This window comes from Elephantulus edwardii, unplaced genomic scaffold (assembly GCF_000299155.1).
Source record: "Elephantulus edwardii isolate Elephantulus edwardi_28Jun2011 unplaced genomic scaffold, EleEdw1.0 scaffold00113, whole genome shotgun sequence".
Classification (NCBI taxonomy): Eukaryota; Metazoa; Chordata; class Mammalia; order Macroscelidea; family Macroscelididae; genus Elephantulus; species Elephantulus edwardii.
In genome coordinates, this window is record NW_006399863.1 from 9620089 (window position 1) to 9641882 (window position 21794).

Below are 21794 nucleotides of genomic sequence, written 5' to 3' on the forward strand. Positions count from 1 at the left end.
AAATGTTTATGAAAATTAATAAAATATAATTATAGAAAAGAAAAAAAAACAAATGAAAGGGCTATGACTGCAGAGGGCACTTGAGAAAGGGGAGTACAAGGGTGAAGCCAAGTTGAAGGCTGAAGCCAAGAGAAGCCAGGTTGCCCACCTCAGTCACGTCATTCTTGTTGAGGTTCCGTAGGCTGGCCAGGGCAGCATCCAGGGCTGGCAGCGCCTCATCCAGATCCTTCTGGGCATCATCAGCAATGGCGTGGGCCTTCCTGGCCTTCTCGTTGGCTTTGGTCTCCTCTGCCTGCACTGAGTTCCGGGTCTCTTCAGCAATGGTTGTGTCCGCCTGGGGATGGGAGGCAGAGAAAGACCAGTTGGGTAGCTCTGGGGGCCAGTGGCATGGACAGTTATATGCTGGTTCCATTTCCCCTCCTTGCCGCAGTCTCCCCAGATTAAACAAAGGTTGAGTTGGCCTGTTCCCTAAGGGCTCTTTTAGCTGGGACAGGGCATCCAGAATGTCACAGTCCCTTCCATACACTTTGACCTGGTCCCTAGGCTCAGGGAGTGTATATACACTGGAGCATGGACCCCCATCCATTAGGCTGGGCATCTGGGTCCACAGTGCCTTTGCACAAAACAGAAAAAGGGACCCCTCTTAGTAATTTTCTTTCCATCTCCTGGGATTTTGCAGGGCACTGATTTTGAAGAGCAAGATGTGGTTTGTTCTGCAAGAAAACAATTCTATGTGCTCATAAGTCTATGGTGCCTACTTTGTGGATGGCCTCCATACAACGCCCTCATGCCTGGCAACTTTGTGCAGAGAGGCCCTGCCACTCTGTTCATGTAGTGACCACTAGATGTGTCTGGGTTCCTCTGTCTTGTCTTCACTGTGTTCTCTGCCTGGTGCTGTGTGCTTCCCATCCAGCCCTAGACATCATGTAGATTGTAAGCAGGCATATGTTGAAGGAACAGATGACTACTGAAAAAGGAAAGTGGGGTGCAGACAGATTGGACAGCTTGTGGAGCTCAGGCAGCAACTGGCCTGGGGTTGAGTTGGGGCACCAAGGTTCCTCAGACAGAGTTAGACGGCCAAGAGGGGATTGGGAGCATCCCAAACCTTGATCTGCTCCATGGTGAGCATGGTGTCCTTGGCAGCCTCTTCCAGCAGGGGGCGCATGATCTCTAGGTCCTCTTGCATCTTGGCCACGTCCTCAGCCGTGCGCAGCAGCTGGGGTTGGGACACAGAGGGGAAAGCAGGCATGGACGGGCGCTGGAGAGCGAGCTGGGCCTTGGGGGGACAGTGCGGGGGCCCTGCAAACCTAGCCTCACTCTTGAGTGGCTGGCAGTGGCTCACAGCTCTAGGCACCCCATTACCCCAGAGAAGTGGGGGCATCGTCCCTGAGACACTCTGGGTGACCTTGCCTTTGGCCATTAGCTTTTGCTCATTGACAAGCAAGGAAGCCATCCATTTAAAAATGGCTGCAGGGAGAAAGATCAGGCGGGTTGCTCTGGTGTCAGGGGTGAAACCAAGCTGGCCAAATCACAGGGTCCACCTTTCCCCAAGGCCTACCTTGTCGAGGCCACTCTTCATGCGGTCCTTGGCGGTTTTCAGCTCCTGCTTCTTCTGCCCGATGAGGATGGAGAAAATATTGAGCAGCTCCAGGTAGCTCTTGGGGGTCACGTAGTTGTGACGGGACAGTTCGGCGAGGTATTCAGTACACTTGATGGCCACTGACTGGTGGATACTCACACATACCTGAATCTGAAAGGTGGAGAGATCACTGAGGCTGACCACTTAGCACCCCAGGAAAGGTGGGGTTCTGGCAGCACTCCTTGACGCCACTGTAGCCTGATCCCAAGGAGGAAGCCAAGTGCAGGGACTTCAACACCCTCCCACTCACTCTCTCCTATGACCCTCACAGCTTCCACATCAAGACTGCGTACTTTGTAGTTGAAAATTGCAAGTCCCTGAGAAGACTTGCTCAAAGTCACACCTTTCAAGGGCAGAGCTGTGCCCTTGTCACAGCCCACATGCCCTGCTTCTCTCTGACAGCCCTAGAGCAGTGCCTCCTCAGAGGCTGGATCTTGAGGGTAAGAGGTTCAAGGCCTCAGCACAGGTGGGCAGGTGAACACCACACTCAACCTGCCTCTTAACCCCCAAGTGACCACCTCTCTCAAGTTGGGTCAGACAACTCTCTTCCCATCCCCATCGCTTCATTCATATTGAGGGAGCTCTTTTCAGCAAGCTACCATGGAGCCCTTAGGAGATAAGAAGAATAGCATCCATGGAACTGTGTGCACAGCATCCTGTGACATCATGCTAGCTCAAGTCACTCTATATTTCACAGAGGAGGAAGCGGAGACTTAAGCACATAACTTGCTCAGGCCTTGGGGACCCTGAGATGCTTGAAACTAAGCAGCTCCCAACTTGTAAGCTTTTTCCTCACCAGGACACCTACCAGTCCATTTATCACTTCTTTACTGGCCTCCAGTTCTGGGATCTCGTTCAGGAATGTGTTGGCCACAGACTCGAGTGCCTCTGCCGGCCACGCGCTAAACCAGTCAATGGTACAGCAGTTGACCAAGGAGGGGAACTGCCTCAGCCGAGCTCGGAAGACTTCTCCAATGGGGCTGGGGGACCAGGGTTCCCAGTGAGGCTCAGAGACACTGACTTACACCTCCCGGGAATGCTCACAGTGCGGATGAACATGCCAAGAGCATCGCAGCTGGTACACAGCAGCTGGTACATGGCAGCTGGGACATGGCAGCTGGGACACAGCAGCTGGGACACAGCAGCTGGGACACAATGCCATGGTGGCCAGGCCTAGAGCCACATCTCATTCCAAGCCCAACAACCAAGGGTCAGCCCCCAGGTCAATCCCTACCTGCTCAGAGTGAGCTCCCCATGTCTGACACTGCCAGTCAGGGTCAGTTTTTATCCCCATCCCTGCTGGTGCAGGATCAGCCCCCTGTGTCCATCCTTGCTGCTCATGGTCAGCCTCCCATGGCCATCTCTGCAGGCCCAGGGTCAGCCCTTCATCTCCACCCCTGTTGGTCCAGGATCAGCCCCCTATGCCCATCCCTGTTGGCCCAGTATCAGCCTCCCGTGTTCACCCCTGCCAGCCCAAGGTCAGCTTCCCATGCCAGTCGATGGTGGCCCAAGGTCAGCCTCCCATGCCAGTCCATGCCGGCCCAAGGTCAGCCTCCCATGCCAGTCCATGCCGGCCCAAGGTCAGCCTCCAATCCTAATCCATGATGGTCCAAGGTCAGCCTCCCATGCCAGTCCACGCCGGCCCAAGGTCAGCCTCCCATGACAGTCCACGCCAGCCCAAGGTCAGCCTCCCATGCCAGTCCACACCAGCCCAAGGTCAGCCTCCCATGCCAGTCCACGCCAGCCCAAGGTCAGCCTCCCATGCCTGGCTCTGCCAGCGGTACCTCATACATAGCACCATGTGGATGTTACTGCGCACACGCCGGGTATAGGCAGCCATGAGATTGGCCTTGGTGGGCTGCAGGCCCTGCTCCTGGACAAGCGGCCGCATGGTGTTGAGGATCTGGTCCTGCTCATCCACGGAGTACAGGTTAGGAATGTCGCCGGAGTTCAGGATGTTGTTGATGTCCTCCAGAAAGGACTCGCTCTTGATCTGAGGAGGACAGAGAGGCCGGTGAGCCAAGACTTGATGATGGTTCTTGAGTGTGTTGGACGTCACAATCAAGGTCTCACTGGATCCCCTTATGTTGTTGTTGTTAGGTGCCCTCATAGTGACCCTGTGAACAACAAATCTGTATCCTGTCCTATGCTATGCCATCTTCATAATAGCTCATATAATAATATCATTAAAATATTTGATATTATTATTTAAGAATAGTAAAAACAGTCATTATAATTTCATAATGTCATTGGTTTTTATGTCATACAGTTCTTTTTAATAATATATCTGTTATTATTATTACTTAGTAATAACAACAATAGTCATTAGGGAACTCTGGTGGCCTGAGAGGTTTGAGTTTGACCCCATTTCCCTAAACTACCCATCTGTGGCCCTGTTTGGCCTCAATGTTCCCTCCTGAGGTCCACCAGGTTGATGTGACCTGGGCATGGAGACTAGACCCCTTTCCTAGATGTCAGGTTGGAGTGGGGTAGTATCCAGGCCCCCTCAATCCTGCCCCTGCCTGTGGCGGCACCTGGGTGTCGGAGAACAAGAAGGTGATGGGCAGACTCTGCTGGCCAGCCTTGAGTAGGACCTTCTTGACGTCGTCACGCCATTCGGTGATGCCGTAGTTCTTGGACAGCTCAATCTGGAAGCACTCGTACTCAGCCCTGGGAGCAGAGATGTGGGTGGGTTGTGTCAAAAGCTTGGCCCTGACCCGAGGGACTGGTGAGTCACCATATCCTAACTCAGCGAGCTGGAGTCTTGCCCCCACCCCAGAGAGCCTTGCAGACTCCCCAAGTTCCAGTCTGCTCTCTTGCCTCCAGACCGTGTGAATCTTCCCTTAGCCTGAAAGCCCGCCCCTTCCACCCTCCTATCTCTGATTCCAGGACCAGGCCAGTGGTAGGTCACTTTTCCTAGGAACCCTTCCTGCAAGACCATAGCTACAACTCCCTCCTCACAGAACCCCAGGACATTGCTGATGCATTCCTTGACCTTCCAGGAGACTTAGTGGAGCTGCCCCACTGTGGAAAAGCATGGATCAGACAGACAAAGGGCCACCTGCCACCCGCTGCGCCTGGACCCTCACATGTGCGAGGCCAGGCGTGTGAGGGAGCTGCGGCCGCTGCCGCCCACGCCCAGCAGGAGCGCGTTGCCCAGCGCCTGACGCAGAGTGCGGCTGATGCGGCAGATGTGGCTCATGGCGTCCATGAAGAGGACGAGCTTCAGCTTGGCTGTGTTGATCTGGTTGTAGTCCTCCATGTACTCCTCAATCACCTGCATCATCTAGAGGTGGGCATGGCGGAGAGAGCTGGGTCCCCTTCAATCCCTTCGCACCGTGCTCCACCCCCTCCTCCCAGGCAGCCTTGCTTCTCCTAAGCATGGAGGGATGTGGGCCTTCGGAGGCTAGCATGTGGCAGGCAAGGGCTGGAAAGTTCAGCCTCTGCCAAGCACACTGCGACCAGGTTCCAACCAGGAACCACAAAGGGCGCTCCTGGGACGTTTGTGGAGAACAGCAGATAGAAAGCCTCTCTCATCCCTGTAGCTTGGAGGTAACCTGTGTGCCAGGGAAGAATACATACCAAGATCTCATCCTGAGCCCCTGGAAGTCCTCATGGGATTGAGACTATACCCCCAAGGACTCTCCTGTCTCCTCTCTGGGTGAGATAACCCCTCACATGTGCACCACATGACCCCATTTTCAGGGCCACATCAGCTGAACCCTGTTCTCAGGGTGAGCTGAACAAGGTCTGTTACATACATGTGACAGGTGAAGAGAGGGGACCCTGAGGGAGATGCATGTGACAATGTGGTGGTCTGTCGAAGTGGCTTCACAGGACTTGGGACTCAGGGCAAGCAGAGTGAGAAGGATCCCATCAGGGGTAGGTAACAGGGTGTATAACCTGGGACCCCATGGAAGTCCCGCCCCCTCCCACCTTCTTCTCGCTGATGATGAGCTTGTAGGACTTGATGTCAGAGCCCGGTGACATGAAGTCCCCGTAGAGGATGGGCTGGAAAGGGCAGACCATGTTGAAGGCCACATCCCACCGCTCCATTTGCTTCTCAAGGAGGTGGTCGAACCACTTGCGGTCCTCGTCGTTCACCAGCCGATCACGGAACACACGGCAGTTCTCGTGGTACCACAGGCGAAGCAGCTGTATCGTGTCCTGCGACACCCCACCCCACATCAGTGCCTGTCCACGCCTGGAGCCCTTGGCCACCTCCTGAGGTGCCAGGGATAGAGGTGGCTGGGGGGCTCCCTGGTGGTGCACCTGCTGGCTGGCTGGGGCCTCTCCACCTCCTGACTCCACTCACTGGTCATGAACTTCTCAAGTCTTCACTTCTCCCATGTTTCCCACATTATCCCACGACCCAAGCCCAGGAGAGATGCCTCGATTCTCTTTACACCTTGTGTCTCCCAGGGTGAGAGCCGGCCTGTTCTCAACTCCTTTAGCTACAAGCTCTGCAAGGCCAGCTTCTGTTCTGCCTACACTCTCCTGGCCTCGGTTCTTACACACAGACTCATCTCTTGCCTCCAGGTGGCCTGCGTTCCCCACTCTATGGGGAGTGACTCCCTGTTAATCTCAGGCTAAAGTCTGAACTTCAATGCCCCCTCCCGTCACAGTCCTGCTAAGCACCGCGACCTTCTTACTCCCTGCTACCCTTCCAGCTCCTTCTACCCGAGCGCGTTTGATTCCCAGAAGCACCCACTCTCTCTTCCAAATCTTTGTGCAAACAGGGCTTCCACCAGGCCCCACCCCTTCCTTCCTCACCTCCCCAAGCTCTCTCCTTTTTGACCCCACTGCAGCCATCATTCTGGGCATGGGTTTGAGCAGTGTGGGTCTCAGCTGTGCAGTCTTCTCAGGGCAGGGGTGGGGTGTGGGGGACCGAGGAGCCTGAGACACATGGGGCCTGAAGGACTGTGCGTAGTATGGGCTATATTGGCGTGAGTGCAGCCAGATCCTCACCTCGACCTTGGCCGCCTCAGCCATGAGCATGCCCTGGAAGACCTTGGACAGGTCCCGGAGGTTGAAGGTGTAATGGGACTTGGCTGGCGTGGGCAGCAGCTGGGAGGTGATGGTGGAGTACACCATGGTGGTGGCCTCCACGACAGAGTCCGTGAGGTGGGCAATGTCGGGGGCTCCGGCTGTCAGAGGGGACAATGGACCAACGTCATCCAGAAGGGAGTCCCTGAGCACCCTCTGCAGCCTCTCACCCCCACTCCTACCTGCATCCATCACCTTTGCTGGGGCTGAGTTCTCCTCTGGGTATCCCCCACCCACTACCTGCATGCTTGGATTGAACTACTTCTCAAAAGTCACCTTCATCTTCAGGGTGAGGAATCTCTCACCCTCCTCGCCCTCTCTGAAACAATTACAATTGCTCTCTGCACATATGTGTAAAGCCTACCGTCTGTACCCATGCTTATAATCCTACTTAGAAATGGGTTTTCTTTGTTATGTTCATGATTGAGGATTGTAGGGAAAGTCTTCGATTAATATCTTTTGAGATATGAAAGAGCAGATAAACCAGCCAGCCAGTCAACAGGCAGAGACGAGACAAGGTAAGTGCTAAGAGGAATAAAAGTGGAAAAGAAAGAAAAAAAATAATAATTTCCCCCTCCCTCAACCAGAGAGAGCAAGAGAGAGAGAGCAAGCCTTCTTCATCTAGAGCTGACACCCTGAATTTGGACTTCCGGCCTTCCTAAATTGTGAGGAAATGAATTTCTGTTCTGCAAAGTCAATCCACTTTGGTATTTTGTTACAGCCGCACTAGATGACTAAGACATACTCCTTACTTGAGGACTTAGCTCGCCAATGTGTTGAGATGGGTAAAGGTGCATTCTGGGACCCAGTGGCCTGAGGTCTCCAAATGAACTTGAGCACCCTGGTGTCCACCCTCAGCCACACCCAGCTGGAGCCCTGGCCTTTCCCTGAAACCAGCATCCCTTCCTCGTGCAGTTAGGTGCTCTTTGGTCCCGCCCCGGCCTCACTTACGCACAGGCTCTCGGTAACTCTTTTCTCCAAGGAGTCCATCTGGAGGGTTGAGGGAGAGACAAAATGCTTGTTGTTAAATGGGCCCCCCTCACAGCCCACTTTGGCTGTGTATCCCCAGCTGGGAAGCTCCCTTGTAGCCAACTTCCACCTCTCAGAGGTAGACAGGCACACAAGCCCCAGTCAACAGTTTCTGGTCAGGTTAGGTCAGGTCAGGCCAGGTGAAAAGATGGAAAGGCTGGTCCCCATCCCACATTTCCTGGCTCAGTGCTAAATGGAGTTCAAGGGTCAGGTGTATGTTGGGTGGGTGAAGGACTTGGGGCAAACATCATCCTGGAGCAAACTTTTCCCTAAATTTATGGAAGGTCAGAACTACTTTATCCATCCCACCTTAACAGCTTTCCCTAATTTAAAAAAATAATGCCTTTCCACCAATGTTTGTGGACAAGTACTGACAACTACGTGTATTTATGTAGAGTACTCTTATTGCTGTTAGAGTTATGTGCTGTCAGGTCGCTTGTAACTCATAGTGACCCTGTGTACTATAGCTCTTAACCCTACTCTATCTGGAGCCAACATCATTGCCTCTGACACACCTACTCCCAGGACCCCAGTCACTGAGTCAATCCATCTCATCTAGAGTCTTCCATTCTTGCGTTGGCCCTCTACCTACGAAGCATGATGTCTCTCTCCAAGGACTGGTCCCTCCTTGCAACATGCCTAGAGAATGTCAGACAAAGCTTCAAAATCCTTGTCTCCAAGGAGCAGCCTGGTTTCACTCTTTCTAGGATGAACCTCTTTGTTCTCTTAGCAGTCCATGGTATGTTCAATACTCTTCTCCAGCACCACAACTCAAAGGCATTGATTCTTCTTCTGTCATCCTTAGTTACTGGAAGCTCTCTGATGCATAGCAAATAATTGCAAAGATCATGGCCTGGATCAGGTTCACCTTAGGCTCTAGACTGACATCATTGCTCTTCAGTACTCTAGAGAGGTCCCTGACAGCAGATTTTCCCAATGCAATTTTTCTTTTGATTTCTTGACTGCTGGCACCAAAAGTGTTGATTGTGGAGCCAAGCAAGCTGAAGCTATTAACAATCTCATCACCATCTATCATGATGTTGCCAGTTGGCCCAGTGGTGAGAATCTTTGTTTTCTTGATGTTGAACTTCAATCCATATTGAAGGCTGCAGTCCTTGACCTTCTGCAGCAAATGCCTCAGGTCCTCCTCAGTTTTGACAAGCAGGTTGTGTCATCAGCGTAACTCAAGTTGTTGATTAGTCTTCCTCCAATTCTGATGCCACATTCCTCCTCATAGATCCCAGTCTCCCAGAAGATCTGTTCCTCATACAAAGTGAAAAAGTGTGGAGATGATGCACCCCTGGTATACTCCTTTCCTGATTTTGAGCCATGTAGGGGTAGAGGCTGTTAAATTGATTGCAACTCATGATACACGTGTATGTCATTGTTCACCGATCACCAGCTGCTAGGCACCATGCTGGATGCTCTGCCCTCACAACTTGGGGTGATGAGTGGGTACCAATATTATCACCCATTTTACAGATGACGAAATTTTAAGTTCTGAGAGATTCATAAACTGAGTAAGGGGAGAGGCTAGGATTGAGGTCAGGCGTTCAGCAATTCCATCCTTTCTGACAGCGGCCCTTGGCATAGTTGATCTGAACTTCTGTGCGTGCCCAACCCCCCCAGCCCCGGCCCACACTCACTCATCCAACTGCTAAGGATGGTGGAGAAGATGCGCTTCTTGCTGACCTCGTCCATCTCGGTGAAGGACAGGTAGTTGAAATGGCGAGTCAGTCGTGGGGTGATGGGGTTCCTGCCCCCACCTGGGGGCCCCATGGCACCGACAAAGTTGATGTCCACCAGATGCTTGAAGGCTCCTGAAGTGGGGTTTAGGGAAGGCAATCAGGAGAGCCCCAACTCAGGGCTACACAGTGACTTTTAGGAGCCTCGAGCACTTTTGCCATCATAGGCCTTCTCCTCTCAACAAAGGCTATTTTGTGACCATCGGCATAAAAGGGGATTCTGGTGGCCTAGTGGCAGGGAGCTGCACTGCCAACTTAAAGGCTTGCGGTTTGAATCCTCGCTGCTCTGCAGGAGAAAGATGGGCAATCTCCTCCTGAGATTTACTGCCTCTGAAAACTCACTGGTACATCAGCGAGGCATTGGTTCTGACTCGATGGCACAAACAATGGCATGAAAGGAGCTCACGCATCACATGCTGTGCTGCTAACTGAATGGTGAGCAGTCACGAGGCCGTGAGCCGCTCGGAGAAAGATGGGTGGTTTCCATGTCTGGCCCTGCCCGGCATGTCCACATCCCACTGCCTGGCCTGGCCTAGCCATACGCACCGATGGTCTTGCGGTCATACCAGCCGCCATGGTCCATCCACTGGCGCAACAGCTCGATGGGCGGCTGGGCACCGTACGTCTCCAAGGCTGGCATATTCAGGTCATCAATGAAGAAGATGAAGTTTCGTCCCAGAGGTGGCCCAAACACACCCTTCCTCCTACAGGAAGGGGCTGTGTGAGCCCACTACCCGCAGACACAGACCCTCTGAATCCTGGGGTACCCAGATGGCAGATCCACCTCCTGAATGTCAGCCTAAACTAAATTGCTAGACCTCTTGACCAGCCCTTTGGCCCTGAACACCCTGGACACCCTTGTTATTGTTGTTAGGCGTCTTCAAGCCAACTTTAACTCACAGTGAGCCTACAAACAACAGATGGGAACCCTGCCCTATTACCACCCCGACAATGGCTGCCATGCTCAAGCCCATTGTTACAGTCACTGTGTCAATCTGTCTCACCGAGGGGCTTCCTCTCTTTCTCTGACCCTCTCTCCCCCTTTCCCGTCATGCTATCTTTCCCCAAGGACTGGCCCCTCTGACAACAAGCCCAAAGCAGTTGAGATGACGTCTCACCACCTTTGCCTCCAAGGAACATTCTGGTTGTACTTTCTCCAACACAAATTGGTTTGGGGACATCAGGGTGGGCTAAGTCACAGTCTTTCCTTCCAGACTTCTCCAAGATGGCCCTCCACCTCCACCCTCCTCTGACCCAGGTCCCCAGGGTGAGTCCCCATTGAATCTCTTGTACAATCTGTAGGTACAGGGGACCCTGGACCCATTATGCAGCTGCCAGCATCCTGTAGGAGCTTTCTGGCAAATGTGGGTGAAGGCTGAGATGGTAGCAGGTTCAAGAGGACTGAGGGGGGATGTCGGGGTTGAGAAGAAGGAGGGTGCCTTGCCTCTTGTCCAGCTTGCTGTCGATGAGGTCCTGGGTCTGGTTGGCCGAGGTGCGGGCAGAGAAGGTGAGGAAGTGGCTGATGTAATCCAGCGGCAGGTTCTTGAGGAGCTTGTCAGAGATGGTAACGGTCTTCCCTGTACCTGTGGGCCCGATGCACAGCACCTGGGAGGGCGAGCACTTTCATGGACGCTTCATCCTAGGGGCTGGTCCACCTCCCCCCCCCACCATGGAGTGGGTGAGGTGGGGCGGGGCTACGCACAGGCTTGTGGTTGGTGAGTAGCATGCCCAGCAGGTAGGACATCTGCACTGTGTCCATGGTGGGCACGATGATGTCACAGTAGTTGGTGTCGGGAACCATGGTGAACGGAGTTGAGTGGTCCATCCACTTCACCCAGGTGACCTGGGAACACAGGTGTCTCAGGAGGGAGGGGGAGTCCCTGTCCGCCCCATCCCTGGCTGGGACCCCGGCTGCCAAGGGCACCAGTAGGCAAGAGTGCCCAAGTGAGAAGCAGCTTCTGCCAGAAATAGGAGGCTCGTGCCCAGCTCCCAGCACAAACTGCCAGGAAAGGAGGGCACCTTCCACACAGCTGCCTGGGCTCCCCTCAGGACAGAAAGTCCCTGGAAAAGGCGCTCTGGGGATTGGAATACCCAGAGTGCAAAGTTCTTTGCTATTTGACTTCAGGCTACCTAAGGGGTGTGGGCAGCAGAGCCAGGGCATTGGTCCTGGGTGTCTGGAGGTCACCCAGTCCAACCATCCCTGCCTGCGGACCTCCTTCAATAGCTGAGCTAATGTATTCCACTGGGGACGATTCCGAGCCTCTCATCCAGGATGCTGCACAGGGGTCCACAGATACCTCTCTGCCTCCCTTCTCCTCGGATGGAGTCCTGAACCCGGAACATGGATTAGCTCATAGAGCCCTTTCTGGATGATAGGGATGGGGATATCAAGGAGGACCACCAAGGACTTGACCCTGATCGCTGGGAGTCTTAGCAAGTGGACTAATTGGAATTTGAATGTAACTGACATGGTCAAGTCTAGACAGATCCAGGGTCAAACAGAGGGGTCATGGGCATGGTGGAAAGAGGGGCACTCTGATTCACATGCCAATGACCAGCTGGGAGGGACCATCCTGAGCCTGTCTTCTTGGTCAGGAAATTGTGCACAATACCACCTGGTGGGGCCGTGCAGTCATGAGATGATGCAGAGAGTGGCCCCTTCTCAGTCCGAGACTGGAGGCTGATGATGTGGCCCCCTCTCTCTCGTCATTTTTTATCAAGGAGAACAGCTTGAACCCGGTGGGGTCCTCCCTGTCCCATCCCATTGGGGCAGGCCTGTGGCCACCTGTTTCCTACTACTCTCCTCCTCTTCTTCTTCGTCTTCATTGGTGTTGCTGATGCCAGCGTCGTCCAGTCTGTAATCGTACACCAGCCCCTCTTCCGGGAAGTGCATGGTCAGTTGCTAGAAGGTGGGAGGCAGACTCAACAGTGGGGCCCTAGAGGTTTGAGTGGTCCCAGTCCCTTCTCTCGGGCTTGTCCCCAGCAGCCTGGGCCCTTCGGATGGCTCCAGATGACTGCACCCCACCTCTCAAGAGCCCAGGCCTGACGCGAGTGGTCTCACATTTTGAATGCTCATCTTATTCTTCAGCCAGTGGCTGAAGCTAGTGCGGCTTGCGCTGTCCCCTGTGGCTCCCACGCTCCAGACCAGGGAGAAGAAGAACCAGGGCTCGATCAGCTCCGGGATGCGATTCAGCTTTTCAGGGGCTATTTTCTTGTGACCCTGGAGATGGAGGAGTCACATCAGGTCAAGGCGGTGATAAAGAGTGAATCTTGTGCCCATAAGATCTGGTTGGCGTTCTGGTGGCCAAGGGTAAGAAGCTGTGCTGCAATCCCAGAGGTCTATGGTTCAAATCCACCAGATGTTCTGCAGGAGAAGGTGGAGATCCAATTTGATGGTACACACACACACACACACACACACACTAAGAGGGGGGAAAAAAGAAGAAGCTGCACTGCAGTCCCACAGGCATGTGGTTTGAATTCACCAGCTGCTCCATGGGAGAAGGATGGGCAGTCCCCTACCGTGCACTTTACAGCCTCTGAAAACCTGCTGAGGGTCAGCTATGGCTTGGTTCCAACTTCACGGTACACTACAACAAGATACAGGTCTGAACCCTATACCTGTGGATGCAATCCCTTTATTATTTTAACAAGGCTGCACCGGTCAGGGCTCTACTACACAGAGTCACTCCTGAGTGATCAAACGAAAAGCAGACTCAGAAGTGAATGAGCACGTGGAGGGGGTGAGAAGCAGGGGAGGGCAGATTCTCTGATCACAAAGGAGATGCACATACAAGATACTGGTTACTAGGGACTGAAATAAAAAGGAAGGACCTCCCCCTCAAGCCACATTCTGAATTTGGGTTCTGGCCACTTGAGCCGTGAGAAAACAAATACATGTTCTTCGGGAGCTCTGGTAGCCTAGCGGTAAGGAGCTGCACTGCTAATCCACGGGTGTGCAGTTCAAATCCACCTGCTGCTCCATGGGAGGCAGATGGGCACTCTCCTCCCGTATGATTTTGTTGCCTCTGAAAACTCGCTGGAGGGTCAGCTATGGGTCGGTTCTGACTTGACTTTCCCTAACAACAAAGCTCCCCAGAGGCAAGGCTGGTGAAACTTCACCTCACATACGTCGGGCATGTTGTCAGGAGGGTCCAGTCCTTGGAAAAGGACATCATGCGGCAAAAGGTGGAGGATCAGAGAAGGACAGGAAGACCCCAGCCAGATGGACGGACACAGTGAACGTAACAGTGGGCTCAAGCATGTCAGAGACAGTGGCACAGGATGGGCAAGGTTTCAGATCTGCTGCTCAGAGGGTTACTGTGAGTCACAGCTGACTCGCTGGCACCTGACAGCAAAACAAAGCTACGGCCGTGGAGTTTGTTACAGCACCGCTAGGTAACTCAGACACACAGGAATAGCACGGACCTGTCCTAAAGAAGCCAGGGAGGACATACCTCACCCTCCACCACATGCTTGGGGTTTTATCCCCCCCCGCTCCGCCCTTCACCTTCTTGTGGTAGACGCTGCATGGCTGTCCAGAGCCCAGAGGTCCCATTTCTAAGACTTCCCTGGGATGGCTGGGTCCTGGAGGCCCTGCCCATGCACCATAGAACATGGTTGGGACCCAGGACCCTCGCTGAGCCAACCCAATTCTTCTAGGGAGCTCAGATCTCCCAGGTTAAAGAGGGCAGGAAGGAGGGGCAGGAGGGGCCAGGCCTCCAGCAGCAGGGGTCAGGGCTGTACCTCTCTGGGCAGGAAGGGCTTGAAGAAGCACTCAAGCAGTTTGAGGAAGCTCATGGTCAGGTTGCTGTTGGTCGAAGTGATCACCTCCTTCACGGAGAGCCGAACAAAGGAGATGGATTCCTGCAGGGGGCAGCCCCGACCGTGGTCAGCTTTTCTGGCTGGTGACCACTGTGCTGCTGCCCCACCTGGGCTTACTTACCTCGAGGAACCTGTCAAAGAGGCTCTTGAAGTGCTCCTCGTGGGGCTTCAGAAAGGGAGGGAGCTTCTTCAGCCAGCAATGGACAAAAGGCATGAGTCCCAGGATGCTGGGCTCCAGGTACACCATGCCGCAGCGGGACACGGTAGCCGGCGAGGCCACTGCCAGGTCCTGCACCTCAAACATCATGGTCATCGCCTAGCGCCAAGATGAGGCAGGTGAGTGGGCTGGCTGTCAGCCGAGGGGCCAGGGGAGGTCACAGAGCCAGAGGTCTTCAAGCAGGCCACATGGCAGGGACAGTGGTGGCAAGGGAGGCCCAAGCTAACAATGTGGCCTCCCCTGGAGCCTTGAGGTCCCAGAGTCAAGAGATAACTGGGCACTCTCTGGCCGCCAGTGCCGGGGGAAGGGCATTCTGGGGCTCCAGATCCCTGAGGAAACCAGAGGAGAAAGTGTCCTCTGCTACAGAGCCCTGCACTTGTGAACACAGACCCTGGTTTCACAACAACTTCTACTTGTTCTCAAGACTCAAGAGCGCAGCTCAGTACAGACATGGAAAACCCTTCTCAGGAGCAAGGGAAGGCCCATTCCTTGAGCCCTGCCTCTCATACACCAGATAGATGCTGCAGTTATGTCTGTCTCAGCCATTCCCAGACCCCAGGCATGCTGCCAGAACCAGAGGGGATGCCTGCCCACGGGCTGAGATGCTGAAAGTGGGTCTGGCTGCCATGGAGCAGAGCCAGCCCGAGGGAGGTAAGACCGCTGGAAGGAGGTGAGACTGTCTGCCTGGCCTGAGTTTGGGGCCTCACAGGAAATAGGCCTACCTAAGGGGTGGCACAGGGCAGCTTTCACAGTGAAAGTAAGAGAACTCAGGGCACTAGGAGCCTCGGTACACCCCGACCCCAGCTGGCTGGGCGCTGGGTGTGGAATGAGGACTGCCCGAGAGTTACGGCCCCGGGAGAGAGGGATGGGTTGGCCTGAGGTTTGGACCCTGGACACCCGTCATTTGCTGGGTAAGCGGGCGGTGAACACACCTCTGTGAGCTTGATGATCTCCCCGGAGCTGAGGCACAGCTTCTTGTTGTCGTCCAGCACCGTGTTCATGTTCTCAATCCAGACGGCGTCCACTGGCCCGTCAAACATGTACCACTTCTTGTTGGTGTCGGTCGCGATGACTCCCATCCGGATGAGGGAGGGAAAGATCCCATCTGTCCTGCAGGCACCGGGGCGGGGGTGGGGGGTGGGGTGCTGAGGAGACCCCGATTCCGTCAGCATTGTCATTCATTTTTAAATGGCAATAGGAAAAATAAACCTCAGGACTTATTGGTGGACATGGTACGCTACAATCCCTTTCCTGCTAAAACCCCATTAAAAATACATAAAAGGAAGATTAAAAGGTGGCATTTCTGAAAGAAAAAGGAAATTGAGGCGAAGGCACGGAGGCTCACACACTTCTGGAAGATGAGAAGAGTTGATGGAGGGGGAACAACTGACACGGCAGAGAGAGTGGGGGATGGAGTGAACTGTGAGAGGCAAATGGTTCCTATCACAGAGTCCAAGAATGCTCAGGCATCAGAGGCACCAGGTGCCAGGGAAAGGATGTGAGGACACGTGCCGCTGGTCTGACCCCCAGGCCCCTACCTGTCCACACAGGAGCCTGGAGAAGTGGGACGGGCCCTCCACTAGAAATGAGAAAAGTCATGCAGGGTCCACACACAGAAAGGCGGGAGGGTCCCCTGTCCACCTCCCCATCTCCCACTGCTTTTCCAGGACCCTGGGCCCAGGGGACACTCCCAATAGGAAACTGGAGACTTCGTCTTTGGAGGAACAGATTCTAGCCCTAGAGAAGAGATCCCAGGTGCTGACATCTGAAGGGGTCGCCTTCCAGTTGGCGAATCTAACCACACGGCAAACCTCTTCCACCCATTCACTCAGGGCTTCCAACTAGTCATTCTACACAGTCAGGATGACTAGACCACTGAGAAGAACCTCCAGCAGGAACGTGGAAACTCAAACAGACAAAAAAAGTCAGGGTGGGGGGGGGACGTAAATAACCTAAAGATTAATTAATCAAAGAGTTAGAAGAGCAAGCTAATAAAATATTTCAGAAAGTTGTACAAAATCACACCCAGGGATGGACAATAGGAAACAAAATTAAAGGGTCAATCCAGAATGCCTAACGTCTGGTTAATAGGTATTCCAGAAAGACAGACCAGAGGAGACAGAATAAGGACATCATCAAAGACATTAGTGAAGAAAACATCTTAGGATTGTAGAACTCAAGTGTCTAAATCAGTGTGAACTATCATTGCCCCAAGGTCCAGATAATAGCTCCTTTAGGCTTTGGATGCCCTATGATCTTTATTACAGCTACTCAACCCTCAGGTTCCTAAGTGGCACAGTGTGACTGGCTGGGAATGGAAAGGTTGCCTGTTTGAGCCCACACAGTGGTACTAAGGAAGCATTCGTTTTGGAAATGTGCTTCTGTGGAGATTACAACCAATCCTACACCACACCTAATGGGGTCTGCCCAATGAATATACAAACAACGACTCAGCTCTGCCACTGGAATGTGTGATAGGAGCCACAAGAATACACAAACGAATAGGCATGACCATGCTGCCCCAAATTTTTACTTTTGAAAACAGGTGGAAGGCTGGATTTGGCCCAAGGGCCATAGCTTCCCAACTGCCAATCTGAAAAGGACTCAGCGACTTTATTAACAATAACAGGAGCAGCCACACAAGGGAACGTCAAGGAATGTCATCATACTAGCACAAAGAGGGGCTCTGGAAGCTTTTAGAAATAAGAAAACAAGTCCTATTGGCATTCTAAATGTCAGACACCGGAAGTCAGCGTAGCAAAGCCTTCACGAATTCTCTAAGGAAAATACATTCAACCAAGACTTCCATATCCAGCCAGATAACCAAGCACTCACAAGGGGAGAATAAAGATGCTTCCAGAGGGCTCGAGAATTTCCCTCTAGGCATCTTTTACAGGAACCTTCTAGAGAATGAGCACTTCCAACCAAGGGTACAGACCAAGAAAGAGGAAGACTGAGGGTAAAAGAAATGGAAATTCAGCCAGGAAAGAGGCAAAGAGAGTTCTCCTGATGACAGGGAAGGACAAGGGCAGGCTGACAGCTGACCAATGGCCGGGAGAATGGTTTACAAGAGCTGGAGGGTGTGGCCCCAGAGCGCAGTGGGACTTTTACAGTTTCAGGCAGCTTTTGGGGAAACCAGCTTACATAGAAAGCTGAGCATATATGAAACAGAATTATTTACTCCAGGAAAATAGAAAGCTGTATCAGAAGGGAAATGAAACTACTATGGTTTGGCGTTGCAACGAAGTTTAAAAAATAAAACAAACAAAATATTTTCAAGTCGTGGAGGCTCTGAATGTACTGATAAGCCAGAAACGGTCACATGGTTCTATGGTAGAAAAGCAGGGAGACAAAGCAAGCATGGGAGGGGGGTCCTCCTCCTCTGTGGGCAGAAACTGACAGGGTTTCTAACAGATAAAGCAGCTCCCCAGAGGGGGCTAGGGCAGGGAGACACTGGTGGAGGGGGGTCCCTGCTCCTTCAAAGACCAGGCTTGAAAGAGATATTTGACTTGTTGAGTTATGGAAATGTCTTACCTGATACATCAAGATAGAGTTCCTCAAGAAAAAAGCAATTTCTTTGTGGGGGATTGCAAAGAGAAGCAGAGAATAAAAGCAGAGAGAAAGGCCCATTCACCGCAGCCTGTGTTCAGAGACAAATGTGGTCAGCAGTGGGTCACTGCTCTTTCAGCTTCTTCCAGAGGCCGCTCTCTGCTGTGGCCGGATAGCCCCGTCCCAGCCCCATGGAACCGTGCATCTCAGCCCTTCTGGTGCCTCTTGAGCCCGGGATGGTGGCAACTGTCTTCCCACAGCATCCACTCTGAGCAAGGTTATGCAAAATTAAATATTCCCATGACCCACACTTTCTTTCTGGACAAACTGAGGCTAGGATAGACCACATGACTTGCCGAGCCTCACACTGTGGGCCTGGGGGTGGGAAGTAGTCCCAGCACTATGTCCTTCTTCCCGGTTCAGCTCCCACTCCCTAAAATACACACCTGAGCCTGGGAGCAGAGACCCTGGGAGGGGTCCCCGGACTCTCGGGGTCATGACAACAGCCAGCATTTACTGAGCGCTTACTGCATGCTGGTGTTCAGCCGCTTTCCAATTGTTAACCTCATTTTTCCCCTTCTCCTAGTAATGGTGGGATTTTTATCCCCAGTGAGGCATGAGGGTGAGGAAGTTGCAAAGTGAAGAGGTGGTCCAGATGATTCCAGGTACTTGGGCCCACCCTCCAACCTTCCCCTGGACTAAAGGGGGGAAAGGGAGCACAGCCCACAACCCCCCGAGACCCTGGAGGAGGGCAGCCCCTAGCGAGGTGTGTGTGCCACTCACCACTCATGGGTGAGCAGGTCAAACTCTCCGTAGAGCTGGCCCATCGTGATGGACTTGGGGTTGAGCACATAGTAGCTGACGGCCTCGTACACACCACCACTGATGGACGGCTGGCCTTTCAGTGACGTCATGGCATCTGCCAGGACTTTGTAACACTAGAGATAAAGGCCTGAGAGTGAGCCTCCTTGCTTCTCAAGGATGGAGTAGGGTGGGGGTTGGGAGTACAGTGGGCTGGAGGGGTATTCTAGAGGCACAAATGGAGGTCTAGGCCCCTTTGAAGGTGCCCCATCCCTTGGGCTCTCTGTCTAGGGCTCTGGCTGCCCCCAGGGCCCCACTCACTTTACTCTTTCCGGAGCCCGTGGGCCCGACGAGCATCAGACCGTGCCGCACCACCGTGGTCTCGTAGAGTTGAATGCACTTGGTCAAAAAGCCTGGTGGGAGGGAGACAAGGCAGGGGATCCAGGGTTCCGAGCATGGGCTTGAGTCCTGACACCGCCACTAGATTGCTGGGTGATCTTGTGTGAGTCACTTCGCCCCGTTAGCCTCAAAGTCCTCATCTGAACAGCAAGAATAAGCACTTGCCTCAAAGATAGGGAAAAGCAAATCCCTAAACACAGAGCCTGTTACCGTGGAGGTTCTCACTGTGGTTTCTATGGTGATTATTAGTCTTCCTCTAACTTCCATTGGTCCAGGGGACAAGTGTCTTGGGCCTGCACAGTATCAGTTGTAACAGGCACCTGAATCAACTCAGATCAAAAGATACCACCCAGTGTAGGTAGAGTCAGTCATATACTTGACTGAGACCAGATTTGGAAGGACAGTGACCTGGCTCAGATGGTTAAGGCCCACGTGATGTGCTCATTCAGAGGGGGTATCTTATGGCACTGTTAGGCCCCGAGGTCTCTGTCCAAGGTACAGGGTCTGATCAGCCAATGATGACAAAATTGACCCAAGGCTCAGCTGGAGGACAGGCCATGCAGGACGGAGGAGTTTGTCTTTGGTTACCGGGATTCTTGGGTCAGGAGTAAGGGAAGTGCGGGTGGGCAAAAGGAGAAAGTGCTAAGAGTCACCCTTACAATGCTTTATACACTAGGCCAACAAGGTTCCTTAACAGCTTGCTAGTAGGGGGTCTCTACTCATCTGGAAGAAGAGAAGAGGAAGAGAGAAACTGAAGACTTAGAGAATAAATAGGTTGTGGAGAGACTGGAACCCTTATTCACTGTTGGTGTGAATGTAAAATGGTGCAATCACTGTGGAAGGTGGTGTGGCACTTTCTCAAAAAGTTGCAAATAGAGATACTATTTGACCCAGCAATTCTACTACTGGGAATATACCCTAAAGAGACCATAAACGACATCCAAGTAGATATATGCACACCCATGTTTATCGCGGCCTTGTTCACAATAGCAAGGAGTTGGAAACAATACTAAGTGCCCATCAACAGACGAATGGGAAGAGAAGCTGTGGTATATTCACACAATGGAATACTATGCTGCATTGAAAAACAAGGAACTCATGCAATATTATTCAAAATGGGTGATTCTGGAGGACATGATGCTGGGTGAAATATCTCAGTCACAAAGGGACAAATGCTATATAGGGCCACTGTTGTAGAATGAGGCTGACATCCGGGTGGGGGTAAGACTGAGAAAAACTGGATAAATTATGTTTACTGCATTGAAGTCTATGAGGGAGAGAATAGTTTAAAAGTATTATATTTTAGGGCATTATGTTTATCATAAGAATATGGAATGAGGGTTGCAGAGTGGATTATATTTGGGGTGGGGGTAGGGTTGGAGGGTGTGCACGGGGGATTGTGTACCAATGAAGGAGTTTTGCTTTTCAAGGAGAGGAGCGAACGGGGGTGGGAGTGGGGTGGGAGGGGAGAAAAGTGCAACAATGAATGAATGGAATTCCAAAATCTCTGTAGATGTTCATTGAAATAAAAAGAGAGAGAGAGAGAGAATAAACTAGTCTACAGGACCGTAATCTACATGAACCACGGCTTCATCTACCTTGAGACACAAGCTAGATGGTGCCCAGCAACTCCTACCAACCATTCTGATCAGGGCCACTCTCGATGGATCCTGGTGAAATGGGAGCTAAATGTGGAACAGAACCTCAAATTCTTAACAAAAAAATGGACTTACTGGATTTATTAAGACTGGAAGATGGTCCAAAACTATTACCCTGACATATTCTCTCTGAGTTTTATTATTGTTGGAACTGTGTATGGCAAAAGATACACCAACTTAACAGTTTCTACATGTACCATTTAGTGGTACTGATGACATTCAAGTTGGATAACTCTTCTCACTATCCTTTTTTTTAAGATAAATATAAATTTTTATTTTATACTGGCTTGCGTACAAAGTTCATATATGTTGTTTTTCACACCAAATCTGTCCCATTCCTCCCTCTTCCCATCAAATTGTGCGACCCTATGATTACCCCCGCCCGTCCTCACGCCTCTGCTCTCCTCCTCCCCCACATCCTCTTACCCATTTTACTAGTTATCTTTCTATTTTTACAATAATGGTCTTAGACAGTATTTGTCCTTATGGGATTGAGTTAGTTCACAAAGCATAATGTACTCCATCTAGTCCCTCTCAGTGCTCCTGCATGCTGCATGCTATTCCATCTTGTGAATGTACCACAATTTCTCAGTCCATTTGACTGTGGTTTCACCCTCCTCTTTTGAGTTTTCCTCCCCATTAGCATCAATCTGTTGCCCCCTAAGGTGCCTATCTCATTCTTTAAGTTTCTGTGGTCAATTTGATCCCATGTAGATGTTGTTGTTGTTGTTATGTGCCGTCGTTTGTGACTCATAGTGACCCTACGTACAACAGCCCTAAAGCCTGCTCTATCCTGTGCCAATCTCATTGCCTCCAACACACCCATCCCGATTACCCCAGTCACTGAATCAATCCACCTCATAGAGGGTCTTCCCCTCCTGCGCTGT

The 21794-nt window shown here is 52.3% G+C and overlaps 1 protein-coding gene across 1 annotated transcript in view; it reads right to left on the reverse strand.

The window, feature by feature from the left end:
- DNAH1 (dynein, axonemal, heavy chain 1) overlaps window positions 1–21794 on the reverse strand; it is a 91271-nt gene that overhangs the window by 15822 nt on the left and 53655 nt on the right. The window contains exons 34-54 of the mRNA XM_006892299.1: window positions 19172–19263; window positions 18833–18987; window positions 15433–15610; window positions 14405–14599; window positions 14206–14325; window positions 12521–12679; window positions 12245–12361; window positions 11162–11302; window positions 10904–11064; window positions 10006–10163; window positions 9361–9534; window positions 7637–7675; window positions 6608–6786; window positions 5576–5806; window positions 4729–4925; window positions 4174–4309; window positions 3424–3632; window positions 2448–2619; window positions 1559–1750; window positions 1106–1216; window positions 149–334 (exon numbers count right to left, since the gene is read on the reverse strand). Of these exons, the coding sequence (XP_006892361.1) occupies window positions 149–334; window positions 1106–1216; window positions 1559–1750; window positions 2448–2619; window positions 3424–3632; window positions 4174–4309; window positions 4729–4925; window positions 5576–5806; window positions 6608–6786; window positions 7637–7675; window positions 9361–9534; window positions 10006–10163; window positions 10904–11064; window positions 11162–11302; window positions 12245–12361; window positions 12521–12679; window positions 14206–14325; window positions 14405–14599; window positions 15433–15610; window positions 18833–18987; window positions 19172–19263 (3302 nt within the window). The remainder of the gene's footprint in view (window positions 1–148; window positions 335–1105; window positions 1217–1558; window positions 1751–2447; window positions 2620–3423; window positions 3633–4173; window positions 4310–4728; window positions 4926–5575; window positions 5807–6607; window positions 6787–7636; window positions 7676–9360; window positions 9535–10005; window positions 10164–10903; window positions 11065–11161; window positions 11303–12244; window positions 12362–12520; window positions 12680–14205; window positions 14326–14404; window positions 14600–15432; window positions 15611–18832; window positions 18988–19171; window positions 19264–21794) is intronic.